The sequence below is a fragment of the Akebia trifoliata genome, chromosome 3 (genome assembly GCF_017979445.1).
Source record: "Akebia trifoliata isolate Shusen 1 chromosome 3, ASM1797944v1, whole genome shotgun sequence".
NCBI lineage: Eukaryota > Viridiplantae > Streptophyta > Magnoliopsida > Ranunculales > Lardizabalaceae > Akebia > Akebia trifoliata.
In genome coordinates this window covers 49,780,315-49,795,280 of record NC_141377.1, presented here as the reverse complement: position 1 = coordinate 49,795,280, position 14,966 = coordinate 49,780,315, and the positions used below count along the sequence as shown (strand labels likewise).

The 14,966-nt window shown below is 36.3% G+C and overlaps 1 protein-coding gene across 2 annotated transcripts; it reads right to left on the bottom strand.

The window, feature by feature from the left end:
* Positions 1-886: 886 nt before the first annotated feature.
* On the bottom strand, positions 887-13,359 carry LOC147407674 (ubiquitin domain-containing protein DSK2a-like). 2 transcript variants are annotated; one of them, XM_086436349.1, is made up of 8 exons: positions 12,953-13,359; positions 5,417-6,199; positions 3,812-4,032; positions 3,608-3,721; positions 3,271-3,326; positions 2,204-2,232; positions 1,515-1,607; positions 887-1,239 (listed from the first exon to the last, which is right to left on the bottom strand). In XM_086436349.1, the coding sequence occupies exons 1-8, from the start codon at positions 13,182-13,184 to the stop codon at positions 1,091-1,093; spliced, it is 1,677 nt and encodes a 558-aa protein (XP_086292475.1). In that variant the 5' UTR covers positions 13,185-13,359; the 3' UTR covers positions 887-1,090. The 2 variants fall into 2 exon arrangements, with proteins under 2 accessions (XP_086292475.1, XP_086292474.1); XM_086436348.1 differs by having other exon boundaries at positions 3,812-4,038; positions 12,953-13,358.
* Between the last annotated feature and the right edge of the window lie 1,607 nt (positions 13,360-14,966).

Genomic DNA, 14,966 nt, shown 5'->3' with positions numbered 1-14,966 from the left:
TCAAATTTATAAGAATGTAAATATTGTAAGAATCTTTCCTCAACGAATTCCCAATATTTGAATTATTATTTACAGCAACAGTTGTGTTGGTTCTTTCTAAACATGGCTAAGAGATCAATCACATAATGAAGTGCCATACCATTAGTCCTACAAGATCATATCTAAAGTCCTTGCGAGAAGGTATTGTATGAAATACCATGGCCTTCCCATGTTCTCTTCAAGACTATCTTACAAAGGATCGTATACCTCTAGTGAATTAGGATATGTGCTAAATGAAGCTTTTATTCTTATCAGTGCTCAGATCTTTCAGAAAAATAAACAAACAAAAAAATTAAAAAGTCCATTAGGTAAAACCCTTTACTATTAAAGAGATGATTTGTGAGCTTTTATTTATAGGGGAGGTCTTGCTTTTAGCGGAATTTGCAGACTTGCTTTTCTAAGTTGAGTCACTCTTGAGTGAGTTCAAAGAGTTGGGTTGCAGAGATATACTTCTTTAGATAAGAGTTTTGAAGCTCTTTCTTTGGCTTGGAAATAATATGATCTAGAATACATTACTCCATCGATGATTAGGAAGGTAACTTTATACTGTAAACTTGACTTGGCCACAAAACATGACGTAGTCAACTTGTTAACTCAGCAAAGGAGCCGCTCATCTGAGTTGATCTGCTATATAAAACAAAACTCGTCTGACCACTAACTCCAGGAAGAGCACCGAACTCCTAAAACAGTACATGATTCTCGTCAAAAACAAAAGAGAACCAAATCCAAGGACATACGAAAGATGTCAAAAACATAACTGAGTCAAATCAAAGTATCAAAGGAAATGAAGTTAGAAGCAGTAGAATTGTGTGATAAGAAACCCAAGTCCTATGCATCTTTTTGCACATTCTTTAAAATCCATTTTACCATTAACAATAGATTCACTTACCCATCAAAAATTTAAGCATGCACATTCTTTAAAATCACTGGTTGCTAGACTTTTTCCTTACAAAGGTGAGTAGAAACTCCATTGGCCAATGGATTTAGAATATCTTACACAATGACCCGAAAGAGCAGTGAACCAAATATATTTTTTTTAAATAAGAATAATTTATTGACCAAGGTTGCCTAAAAGTCGCTCCACTGCAGCATGGACGTTCCCTGCAGTGGCACTAAGTGCACGGATGTTCTCTTGGGTGTCGAAGAAACCCATTTCTTGAAGCTGTGACAGCTGTGTCGCATAAAGTTGTTCAGGTGGCACTACAAAAATAAAAAAAAAACAAAACCCCAAGTTTATGCTGTCAAACGAATACAAGTCAAAAAATAGCACCAAAATATAGGGAATATATAAAAAAGAAAATAATAATGATTTTCTGATGCTCCCATCACAGAACTGAAGATCATTTGCCTCGGGAAACGCAGAACCAAAAATCTTTATCTTGTATATCCCAAGGTAAATGATTACGGTCCTGTGAAGGGGGCGTAGGAGGGCATCAGATTATCATGACTCAAAAGAATATGGATTTAGTAGTAACCATTAGATGTGTTTGGAACAGATAGGCCGCCAGCACCGAGTCCACCAAACATGTTCATCAACAGCTCCAATCCTCCTCTATTATTAGGTGCTCCTGTTCATGTAAGCATTAACAGAAAATTCAGGAACCTCACTAAGAGAAAACAATGGGTACACTCTACTACATCTCTCCATAACTACAAGTTTGTTGTGCTGCACATTTAAAGCTTTGCATGGGTTTTTGAATCCAACTGATAGCAAGGAGACCATTACGCTAAAAAATAAACCAGATCCCAGGGTAATGCCACATACTTGGGTTCAAAACCCCACGCTCACACTTAAACCTATGGATAAAAAATAAAAAATAAAGTCGAGCCAATTTGGGGGCAAAAAGATTCCCCTAGTGACTCCAATGAAAGGATTGGTCCTGAGAGATACATGCAGAAACCAGTAACAAAAAAAAAACAACTATTATGGATATGTCAATCTGATTATATCATAACACCAAATCCTGTGAATGATTTTGTGCAGTTTAGCCGATTATGCAGTTTGAAGTTTTGTAATGCATTCATGAGGTTGGGCACATGAATGGTGCATCAGCCAGTCTTCATTAAAATACAATGGTAGTATACATCATTTCCGGAAGGAAAAAATAGGAAGAGCAAGCAGTGAATCATTAAATAAATTTGAATATGAAAAAGAAATGTATACCTGCCTCGCCACTGGGCAGACCTGGTTCCCTGCAAGAGAACAACATCACACAATAAGCAAACCAAAGCAACAAGGATCAAGGGATTTAAGGATGTATTTTTGAAGTAGGTCATCCCGACCTCCTTTTAATTAATGAAGTTTTATCTATACAAAAATAAATATAAAAATATGGCAGAAGTACAGATAAACATTAAAGATCATAAAAATAGGATCATGCAATTATTTTTTGCGGTCCTCTAGAGTCTAGATTGATACACAATCATCCCGACCTCCTTTTAACTAATGAAGTTTTATCTATCAAAAATAAATATAAAAATGTGGCAGATGTACAGATAAACATTAAAGGTCATATAAATAGGATCATGCAAGAGTCTAGATTGAAACACATCAAATAGAACTGGGGCCCTTTGCATGTATGCCTTGTGCAGAGCGCTGAAATTGACCATCATTACCTCTTCCAGCCAGACCCAAGTATTCCTCTTTTTTTGAGAATTCAACAATCGACTATGTTTCCAAAGTGAAGATAGATTTGGGATAGATTTTGGTCAACCATTCCCTTCACACATCATCATTACTAATATAATGAGAGAAGGCGGAGTAGAAGTGGTTCTACACAAAAATACCCCCACTTTTACATTTAAACCTAATATAGTGTCATTTTGGTCAAAAACAAGAAAATTGTAATCACAAATCCCTAAAATCATGTTCGCTAGTTTTGAAAATTACAAAAATATCCTGTTTACTATGTAATCTTCAAAATCACCCTTTAATTAATATTTTAAATCACAAATAAGCCCTTCATATACATGTGCAAATGCACATGCCACCTTCTAGTTTTTATAATACCACTCACAGACTTCTGGTAATCACAGCTATTTATAAGAGAAAAAGAAGACCAAAAGCATTTAGGAGAACTATATGGAAGCAAAATTAACAGCAATTTAATAAAAATGATGTTGATCTTGCTTCCTTTTTTCAGAAAGGGAAAAAAAAGGAAGCAAGATCAACATCATTTTTATTGCTGGTTACCGAGCACACAAAAAATTTACACATATGTTCTAACTTACTGGGTTGACTGTTGCTGACCAAGGGACTGAAGTGATTGCTGTAAAGTCAAAACTTGCTGCAGAAATGACAAAAGAAAAATCAATATAAAGAAGGGAAAGCATCAGGTAACTTTCAAATCACAGTCACACGAAAAACCACTCAGTTCAAGCACCATCCAATCTCGCAACCATGATGGATGGATGAAGCTTGCCAATACGGTTAACCCGATTAAGTACTGCTAACAGGATCAATGATGTTTCAGACTACAACAGTTTTACATGGCTGCTTACAAGCCACCATACTCTATCGAAGATAAGAGACAACGTAGGGCTGCAGATTGCCTTAAAGTAACATCACCTGCATTGTTTCAGGAGAAGTCAACTGGCGAAGAAATTCTGGGTTTTGCATCATTTCTCTTAATTGAGTATTGGAGTCAAGTATGCTGCGCAGTTGAGGATTGAGACCAAGAATCTAAAAAGAAACCATGTCAGAAAATGAGATAAAGTTCCATTCTTACATATTTAACCATCAATTGATTTAGCAAAAACAACATAATACTACCTGGTTCATGTACTGAGGGTTAGAGAGAAGGCTTTGCATCATCTGTGACATGGCCGGATTTTGCATGAGCTGGCTCAATTGAGAGGAATCCTGCATGCCACCAAACATCTGTTCCATCCCTGGAACTGGAAGGCCAAGCCCACCTAAACCACCAATTCCAAGCCCCCTTGCATCGCCAGCAGCTGGATTCGACCTTGTGGTGGTGTTCGTCGGCAAACCTCCTGCAGCTGGATTCTCATTTGATTAAAAAAATGCCAGAAAAAGCTACAAACACAGAAAGCTCGACGTAGTGGAACTGTTTCTAAGAATGAACAAGACATTTCAAATTAATTAAAGGGTTCAAATGGGGTAAGAAAGAAGTTTTCAGGTCCAATCCAAATTGAAGACATGAGTAAAGCAGGACACAGGCACTTTTTTGAGGTAATTGTGTTGTTTGCAACACTGTGGTTGGTCATCATTGAATACTAGGAGGGTATGGAAAAGTTGAGGAGACATTAGTATCACAGAAGAGAACAGAGTTCAGATGCATAGTCCCCAAAAAAGTAAGCATAAAGTCAAAATATGTTTGGATAGAGGTTCCTCATGTAATAGGGATCACCTCCCTCTCGTGGAATTCTTATTCAGTTGAATCTGAGTTTCATTAAGTCAAAAGTTTCTTGATCTTTATGCGTGGCTAGAGATTCATTTTTATGTACTAAATATCTTCTCCCTCTTGTGAAGATCTTATCATCTCTTTTCTAGTATATATATGCCCCATAGTGTTACTTTTGGCAATTCTACTTTTGGGATGTTTTCCATGCCGACAATTGTTGGCACTTGAAAACTCCTCGACATGACATGGCACGACACTTCTGGACATGTATGAAAAACAAACATCTTAGGATATCATCAAAATATGTCTCTTTTGATGCAGTAAAATGAAGTGTCATTTGAAATTGTGTTTAAAATCAAGTATAACAACTTATGAATAAAAATGCTAGGGTCCTTAAAGCCTCTTTGTATCATATCAAATAATTTAAGTTAGGTGCTGATAACATAATTTAACTTTTCATCTTTAAATCAAGCAGGTTTTTCCAATCAGCTCTTTAAGATTTTCCTGTAGTTTTGTTTCATTTATAAATGTTTCATATCTAACATATCAAGCATCTTCTTTTGCCGTGGGTCTTTGTGTTTTGCTTTGTTGGTTATCTCAACCAACTATTCTAATAAAATTTTATTCATAAAAAAAATATATATATATATATATATCAAACAATTTGCATACTTAATTCTTTTTTTCTTCTTCCATTGTGCTCTCTCTATTTTCAAGGGAGTAATAGGTGCTAATGTAAGCATGATATCTATTTCCCTGTAGTTTTGTTTCATTTATACATTTTTATTTGTTAATACTTATGTACTTTTTGTACAGATGAGCGATTGTGTTCAAATTTTAGTGGGTCAAAAACAAGTCAACACCTTGACAGTTGGCACCTGTGTCATGTGTTTAGGTAACACTGATGATCCCTAGAATAATTGTTTTTGGTTACATTTTTTTTTTATGATTCATAAAAAAAAAACAAATAATTTTAGAACATAAAAATATATTGATAAAGAATGAGATCTCACCACTGGCACTGCTCCACGGATTGGGAAGAGGATTAGTATTTGGCGCAGGAGGGTCGGTAGTTGTTTCAGAACTCATTGACGATGGGTTAGTTGCCTGATCCCTGGTCTGGTTCCCACCTTGGTTTCCCAAAAGAGCAGCAAATGGGTTTGCACCCAAATCATTTCCACTGTCTCCAGACATCGTTGTGGCATTCAGAAGTGGTTCCTGAACAGTTTCATACATGCGCCTCAGCATATTGAATCCTTCAGGCGAAGATTCAATGTTACTCATCGCCCTGTCAGTGTTCCGCATCATCTCCCTCATAAGTTCAGGGTTTCTCGCAGCTTCTAATGTCTGTCGGAGAGTATTGGGATCATTAAGTATATGACCAAGTTCAGGATTTCGATCAATGATCTGGCGCATTTGGGGATTGCCCATAATCAAGTTACGCATTAGGTCGGGGTTATTCATGAGGTTTTGGATGACAGGCGTGTTCATTATTTCCCTCATCATATTGGGGTTCTGAGTCATCTGTTGTTGGACTTGCTCAAACTCTGGAAGTCCAGCTCCAAATAAACCAGAAACTCCACTGCCACCTAGGCCATTGACACCAGGTCCAGGAAATAATGACGCTCCAAGACCACCTCCTCCTCCTCCTCCAAAGCTCCCACCTTCATTGGGGCCAACACTCCTTGTAACACCAGGAGTGATGTTTGTACCTCCAAGATTGGCTGCACCAGTGGTGTTGGTCGATGCAGCTGATAAACCACGTACCATGTGAACCGTATGATCTGCCTGGACACCTATAAACAACATAATATTAAAATAAACAGGAAAAATAATTAAATATGTAAATAAAGGTCAGCTGCATAATGTCGTGGCGGTGACAACCCTCTGATTTCACCAGTTTTTTTAAGCTGGGAAGGTCTAAATACATAAATTTGGGATTTGCAAAATTCCTGAACAAGTAGATCGTTGATATGAAGGCATGTATAGATAATGGATGCACATAAAGTATGGAAACCTAAATAGCACCAAATCAAAAAATAACTCTATCATTCATTTCCCTTCTATTTAAGTTTAGGATAAGTGTGACAAAGAATGGATCAGCATCAGCTAGGAGCGAGTCCAACCATCGTTGGAGGGTCTTTACATATTCATTGAGCCATACCAATAATTAAAACATTACCAATTGATAAAGTGAAGCTGCCAATAATTCCATGATCAAAACCTCTAAGGTGGCCCTAAAGAGTGCTGGTCAACAACGTGAAAGCTCTACTATTCCATGGGCAAATTAAAAAACAGAATCTGAGAGAAAAGTTATTAGGAGCTACTTTATATTCCCAGCTATGGAATGGAGCTCAATCTCTGCAATTTTAGCACTCATAGATAATAAAACCATTCCCAAATTATCTCTATCATGATCTCCAACTCCTGCTTTCAAAGAAATGCCCGTCAACATAGTAAACTACCAATACCAACTCCTGCAATTTTTCTGCACCTAAAAAATTCTCCATAACTATTTTAACAAAAGAGACATAAAAATAAAAGGCCAATTTTCCAATAACCCGCTTCCATCTTTGGTTAAGATACATACTTCGACGTGAGACAATTGCAAAACACTTTTTTCACCCTTCTGAAGAGCATACAGCATATTTTGTTACCACCTTTGCTTAGTTTTGTAGATAAATATATACATCATAAAGTTACCAACAGAGACTTTGTTTATTTCTCTTTACCTGGGAGAACAAATAATTTAAGCTTTCCATGCTGCCGAAATCACTAAAAGAATCTTTTGATTTGAACATTAATGATTCAAAAAAGAAATAATAACTGGATCCTATGAGCTTCTCTCATATTCCCTAATCCCGTATGAGACCAAACCTTCATTATTACAGCACCCAACTACAAGCATCATCCTCAGGTCCAAAAGCTTTACCATGACAATATTCACTCAACATAAAAATCTTTGATACCTTGGTTACTTCACAGAAAAACCTAAGTTTACCTAATCACTCAAATTTTCTATTAATCATTGATCAGCTTGCTAGTCTCTCCCATAGCAGCCATATTTCACTAAGATTTTTTTTTTTTTTTGAAAACATGTCACACATATAAGGTGTCATTAAGAGATCTTAATAGTACACCCTGGCCATATATTAGCACTCAAAAATTACTTCTCTATCTACCAGTCATTAATCATATTTTCAAGTCTTAATTTCTTTAGTGACTTACACATTACGAGATAAGTGTAGCTAGGGTTTATAGGATAATAAAATCCCATCGAATATGACTTAAACAAGGCTTTAAACTTTCAAAAATATTTCATGACACCTATAATCCACAACCTTGGCATCCTTATAAACATAATTCGATTACACATACTCACATGTTGTACTTAATACCACATGACTCACTGACACAAGCGAACCAAAAATACTCTAATTACATAAACATGTCTGAACAATCCGGTTTCAGCCTGACCTTCGTAAGACGAGATCTCTTTCCCTGGTTAAGATTTTGTGAAACTGTCCAAAGTTCGTCTTGAATCTTGATCACCATCCCAAGTATCCCAAATTGCTTTTCACTTCTCCCTGAAACTCAGAAGATGATAGTTTTCCAGGCCAATTTCTAGGAATTCAACAACCCTAACAAGCCTTAGTCTCTTCATTTTATGATTAGGTCTCAAAATTCTTTTCTAAATAACCCTAGTTGCATCACATATGAGCGCATGAAACAAACAACATTCTACAAAATTCTAATATCTCCAACAATATTTGCAAATTAGCAAGGATATAAACCAAGATCCACCATCATGTAATTGCAACAAATTCACCACATGGGTCGCAAAACGACATCACCCATCGCATCAAGAAAAAATAAACTTTGATAGGCATCACATGAGGGAGGATCATAAACATTTGAACAAAAGAACTAGTTTACAACAATATCAGTATTTCTCGATGAAACTAATGTCCTCCATTGTTAATCAATACCCAATGAAATTACAAATCCTAGGCCTAGAAAAGCTTGACCATGCCTGACATCAAGTAGCAATTACAAGCTGTGGCATGGAATAGCATCTAACCAATTTTTTTTCCACTAATACCCTATACTGTTAATATAACCCTTTGCCTACACGTTTCATTTATTTGAATCAAACCCGTATGTATATTTATGATTTTATGAGGAAATCTCAGCAACCATGAGATCTTCGGTTTGCTGAAATATTTATATTGCTCCATTTAATTGAAGAAAAACAATTTCCAAAGGTTCCCATCAATGAAGAACGACATATAAGAAAAATCATGCACCAAGTGATTGGAGATTCCTAATATGACACTGACAAGGTTTTAAATAACATTATAAGGTTGAGTAAGGGCAAGGGCCCTTATTTTGAAAATTAGGTTAACAAAACAGTGTCACATAAAAGTGGGGCCCACTACAGATAATACAAAAAAATGTTTCAAAGCTTGATATCTGAACTCAAACAATGGTAAATAACAGGTGTATTTTCAAAATAAAAGCATATGATGGATATTATTTAAGTTTGAAAACCATTTCAGAACAAAAAATAATGAAACAATAAACGTACATAACAACAATTATTTGTGTAAATGATGCCCGTTATGAACAATAAAATGGTTCAAAAACAGAATGTCATTATTTTCAGGAAAGAAAAATGGAAGAGGTTTAGGGTGTTACCTTTATAACAGCTGTTATCTACTATTATGGAATGTTTCAAAACCCATGAATGCAATGAGATTTTCCACCGAAACTATTCGAGCACTACACGACATCAATTTCTTCAATATCGAAACTTCCCCAATTGAAATCTAAATTTTAGAGATTTATAAAGCAGACGCTTTGCTTTTTAAAAAGTGAAACTAAATTTACAAGCTAAAATTAAAACCACATAAAGGTCCAAGCAAGTGCCAATACCACGTGCTTCAACACAAACTATTGTCATATGTCAGCAACTCACAATTAATACATCATGTGTTACAAATTTACTATGAATTCCAAAATTTGCTCCTTTAAATAAATAACACCGATTAAAAAAACATAATGTTTAAAAAAAAATCCGTTTAGCAAGGACATCAATTCTAAACAAAAAAAATCATGTGAAACACAATGCTAAACCACGTGTCAAATACACGCCAACACCCCTTTTTCAAAAAATAATAATAATAATTTATTCAATAATAATAATAATATCAACTTCAGCTAACATGCAACCATTAACATATGCAGCCAACATATAACTAATGTCTTAGATGTACAACAATGTTGTCCACAATTGATTCCTTCATCTAAGGTTCCAGGGGTGGTGTGCAAAGTGGATTTAGAAAAGACTTATGATCACGTTAGTTGGAACAACTTGGTTGGGTTTTGACTAGATGTGTATCTGTCGGGTGATGAAGTGTGTCTAAACTCCTTTTTCAATTTTGGTTAACGGCTCTCATGCAGACTTCTTCAAGAGTTTGAGGGGGTTGCGGCAAGGAGGCCCATTGTCTCCTTTCCTTTTCATTATTGTAGCCGAGACTTTGGGTACGATGGTCACTAAAGCAGTAGATAATGGGATATTTCAGGATTTAAGGTCTCGGAAGATAGTCCTATGGTACCTTATCTTCAGTTTGCCAATGACACTCTATTCTTGTTGGATACCTCCATTCAGCAAATTCGGGCTTTGAATGGTATTTTGCTGTGTTTTGACACTTTTTTCTGGAATTCCTTCAAATTCAAGAAAAAGTAAGATTTTCGTCGTGGGAGATGTTGAGGACATAAGCTACCTTGGAGCTAACTTGGAGAGCGAGGCAGGTGATCTCCTTTCGTCTTATTTGGGCTTGCCCTTGGCTTCTTATAACTGCAAAACAGTATATGGCGCCTAGTCCATGAGAGAGTTGGCAGGAGATTGTATTCATGGAAAGCTCATTATTTATTGAAAGGGGGTAAGCTTACTTTGATTCAAAGTACTCTTTCTAGTATTCATGTGCACTTTCCATCTCTTTTTACTATGCCTGCCGGCGTGGAGGCAAAATTAAACAAGTTTTTTAGGGATTTCTTGTGGCACAATTCGGAGGGTAAGAGGAAAATCCATTTGGTAAGTTGGAAGGGAATTTGTCGCCCTAAGAAGAATGGGTGTTTAGGGATCAAAAATCTTAGATGCATGAATAACGCGCTTCTTGGAAAATGATTATGGAGGTTTGGTTGTGAGAATGGACTTTGGAGAAAAGTGATTGTGACAAAGTTTGGCGAGAAAGCGTTCGGTTGGGAAAGTGGATGGCTGCAGAGTTTGGAAAGAAATCCAAAGAATTATGGCTTTGTTTCAAGGAAACATTTCTTTCAAGATTGGAAATGGCTCCTCGGTTCAATTTTGGGAGGATTTGTGGTGCGGTTTAGGAAGCCTCAAAGATCGCTTTCCAGGATTGTTCACCATCTCTTTGAAGAAAGTGAGGAGGGTGGCAGATTTTGTGGATCCATCTTCTATTGGGGTGTCTTGGGATTTGGGTTTTAGAAGACCGCTGAATGGTTGGGAGATAGAGGATATACCTGGGTTTCTGAGAGATCTTGTAGTTTTGGCGGGTAATTTTGGTGATGAGGATGCTCGTGTGTGGAGATTAGGAAAGAAAGGTGTCTTCTTGGTTAAGTCGATCTACTTTAAATTATTAAATCCGGTGGGAACCTTACCTTTCAAAGGGGTTTGGGGATCAAATGTTCCGTCCAAGATTGTTTTCTTCGTCTGGGTAGGTGTTCATGGAAAGTTGCTAACCTTGGATAATCTTATGAGAAGGGGTATTATCTCCGCTAGCTTTTGTAGCTTATGCAAGTCGAACTGTGAATTAGTGAACCAAATCCTCCTTCATTGTGAGTATGCTTACCGGGTGTGGTCTCACTTTTTTACTTTATTCGACTTGACGGAGTGCATGCCTAAGTACCTCTGGAGTGTGTTTGAGTGTTGGTCTCAATGGAAAGTGGGTTTTCAAGCTTTTAAGAGGAAATTGTGGCCCATTCTTCCTTTAGCCATTTGTTGGGGTTTATGGCACAAAAGAAATGGTAGGATCTTTGAGAACAAGGAGCTTAAAGTCCACAAGGTGAACATCGAAATTATTGGCCTTATGTTTCATTGGAGCTCGGTGTTCATTGAAATGAGGGGAGTTTATTTTGAAGACAATTTGGGGAGGTGGGATTTGGATTGTAACTATATGGGTAGTTCGTAACTTTGTGGAGTTGTTGCTTGTTTTGTTTCCTTTTTTGTTGCTTTCACTTTGTCTCTCATTGGGGTTTTAGTTCACCTCAACCGGCCACATTAATAAAAATACTTTTATGCATCAAATATATATATATATATAGGAAGCAAATAAAAATGTTAAATTTAACCCTAAAGAGTAGACTCCCAAAAATAATCCATCTAAAAAGGGCACTAAATATTATATAAATTTATCTGTCAAAACACCCCTGAAATGATGTTTCAGCCGCAAACCAACACTACTGAAATAAGTTTTAATTTATTTATAAAAAAAAACTATTTCAGCCAACACAAAACTAATATCATCTTTCCCCAACCACAATATACAACTAATTTCTCAGACACATTGCGATGTTTCCCAAAATTGGTTCCTTTTCTTAATAAACCCCAGTTGGTAAAAACAAAGAAAAAATCTATAATAAAAATTTTTAAAAAGTATGAGCCAAGGACATTCAATTTTCTTTAAAATTGCTACCAGAAACGTTTGTCAGACACATGCATCATTTAAAAAAAAAAATTTATTTAGGAATTTCAATTGGAACTAATGTTTGTATATTGATTATACATTTTTTTGGGGTAAATCATGTATTATAATTGTATACCAAAAACTTACCAAAAGTACTCTAGAAAAATAACAAACTATGAAACCATATCGACTTGTCAGCATTGAATGGGTGTGTGGGGTTCAGTGTCTGAAACTTCAAATATGTGCCTGGAATATGTTCATCTCTACATAATACTGAGAAGGGTGGAGGGAGAGGGGAGGGGGGCATAGGACAGAGATATTACACCCAATCCTACAACAATTGAAACCCATTGATAATTTCTACAACCCTAGACAGAGAAGGTGGGGGGGTATAGGACACAGATATTATGCCCAATCCTACAACAATTGAAATCCATTGATAATTTCTACAACCCTAGACAGATTTCCCCATGTAAACCACCAGGAAATATTTTCTTAAATCAGAATCGAAATCTCCAGTTTCCTTTCTCTAAAAACCTCTCTCTCCTCAGACAAGCTTATTTCTAAAAAACAACTGAAATTAGGGATTTCTAAATTTAAAAAAAAAAACTGAAATTAGGGTATCTTTGGCAATCATTCCGCAAATCGAATTTCTCAAACAGAGAACATAGATTATGAATCAATGAACATGGAGATCAAACTGTGACAAACCCAAATTGAGTAAATCAAACAAAAACCCAATTTGTTATAAGAGCAATCAAAACCCTATAATTGTAGCACCAATGTTTATAAATAAAAATAAAAATAAAAAAAACTGAGATCAGCTAAGAGAGAGTGTACCATAGCTTTCTAGGGTTTGGTCATCCTTCAAGATCCGACCTTTATAAATCAGTCGTTGTTGTTCGGTTGGAACATCGCAATTCTGCGCCAGAACAGCTTTGAATGTTCCAACTGTAGATTCAGGGCTGGTCTGTACGGAGAACTTCGCACCGTTGGAGCACCGTATGTGGACGGTGAATCCTCCAGCGACGCCCGAATCACTTGCGTCTCCATGATCTCCATCTGCACCCATTATATGCCCTCCCCACTACTGGAGGTCGAGCTCAAGGCAAAATTAAACAGAAACCCTAACCCTAAAAAGAATCAAACACTCTGGTCTGTGATTATGACCTAATACCGATGGAGCCGGTATGAGAAAAGGAGGACAAATTGAGAGAGAGGGGAGCTTCCACGAAAGACTATGTGTCAAATTAATATTTGCTTTATTTGGCAATCGAGAGAAAGAGAGAGAGATGGATGGGGAAACATCGGTCCTTGTTGATCTAACCATTGGAATGCACGTGCAAAACACGTGATAATTTTTATTAGATAAAGGACCAACTAGTTGCAGATCACTAATTAGCAATTGCACCCATTATTTCAAAACTCGGTTTGACATCTCGTTAGGGGTGCAACTTGGTTCGAGTTGGTTTGGTTTAGAATCAAATCAGAATCGAACAAAATTGCTTTAGAACCAAACTGACCTTAATTCGATTTGGTTTGGTTCAATTCCATGGGTTGTCAAAAAACTTCTTAAACAAACAATTTTAATAAAAATGATAAATAGTACCTGGTTGATGCATAAATTTTTTCAACCCTGCTTCAATAACATCATTGTGTGTGAATTATGATTTTAAAATTGATTTTGTCAAAAATCTTAATGAAAACCCTAATCAATCAAAAACACAAAGAGTTTCATATTGTAACATCAAGGGCCTGTTTGGATCACTATTTTTGTACAATTTTTATGAGCATGCTTGTTTACTCAGGAATGGTGATCCGAAAGGCAATCAAACTCTTCTAATCGTGATTGATTATCAATCTATAAACATGAAAGCTATTAAAATCCTAATAGATTAAAACAATAAAAAAAAAAAATTAACTATGATTTTTTTAGAACCAAATTCAATTGCATCTCAAGATTCACGCCTTATTCACCGGGTGAAACCTTAATTTGGAAACTACAATACCTGTGACAAATTTTCTAAAGTTTTTGTGCGAATTCGCTTTAATTTCAAAAGAAATAACTGATTGAGATTTTAAAGGAGACTCTTGCAGGTTCATAGAAAGATCAAGAACCACAAAAATAATTAAGATTTATAAAAATCTTACCTGAATGCCAGGCTGACCAATGTGAGATCTTACCTTCTACAACCCAAATTTTAGGGTTTCACCTCTTGAAATTCACAAATTGAGACGGGAAATGAGAAAAAGAAAGAGAGACAATGAGAGAAAGATCAAAGAGAGTGAAAGAAAGATGGAGATCAAGAGGGGGAGATGAGATCCAATGATAATGAAACAGATGGGGATGGAGAGGGAGAAAGGAGAGTGAGAAAGCTAAAGATCGAGAGAGGAAGAGATAATGGGTTTCACAAGTGTATATGAGAGAGAGGGAGAGAGAGAGAAAGAAAGGGGATGACCTGAGGAACACGCTAAAGTTGATGAACTCATCGGAGTTGAGAGACAATCGTAGCAACTTCAAGAGTTCAAGTTGCACCTCATTTTTGGAAGAGATGAGAGAGAGAGAGAGAGAAGGAAAGAGACGCCCCTTTCTTAAGAAATATCTTAGATTTTATTTTAAAATGACATGTTTATTCGGTTCTCAGTTTGGTTTAGTTATTTACAAAGCCTAAACTGAGAACCCAATCGAACCTATCGATTATTCATTTATTTAACCTGAAGTCGAACCATTAATCAATCCAAACCGAACCAAACCAACTCAAAATTCACGATTTGGTTCGGTTCTCGATTTGAATTAGATTAAGCTGCACCCCTACATCTCTTATCATTCATGGACTACGCCAAGTTGTTTCGG

Bases quoted from the DNA above. Each gene is read 5' to 3' on its own strand.
- LOC147407674 (XM_086436348.1), bottom strand. From the start codon at position 13,184: ATGGGTGCAGATGGAGATCATGGAGACGCAAGTGATTCGGGCGTCGCT. The intron at 6,200-12,952 runs GTACACTCTCTC...TGTTGTTTATAG, and splicing joins CCAAACCCTAGAAAGCTATG to GTGTCCAGGCAGATCATACG. The intron at 2,233-3,270 runs GTAAGTTAGAAC...GTTCTCTTGCAG, and splicing joins GGTCAGCAACAGTCAACCCA to GGAACCAGGTCTGCCCAGTG.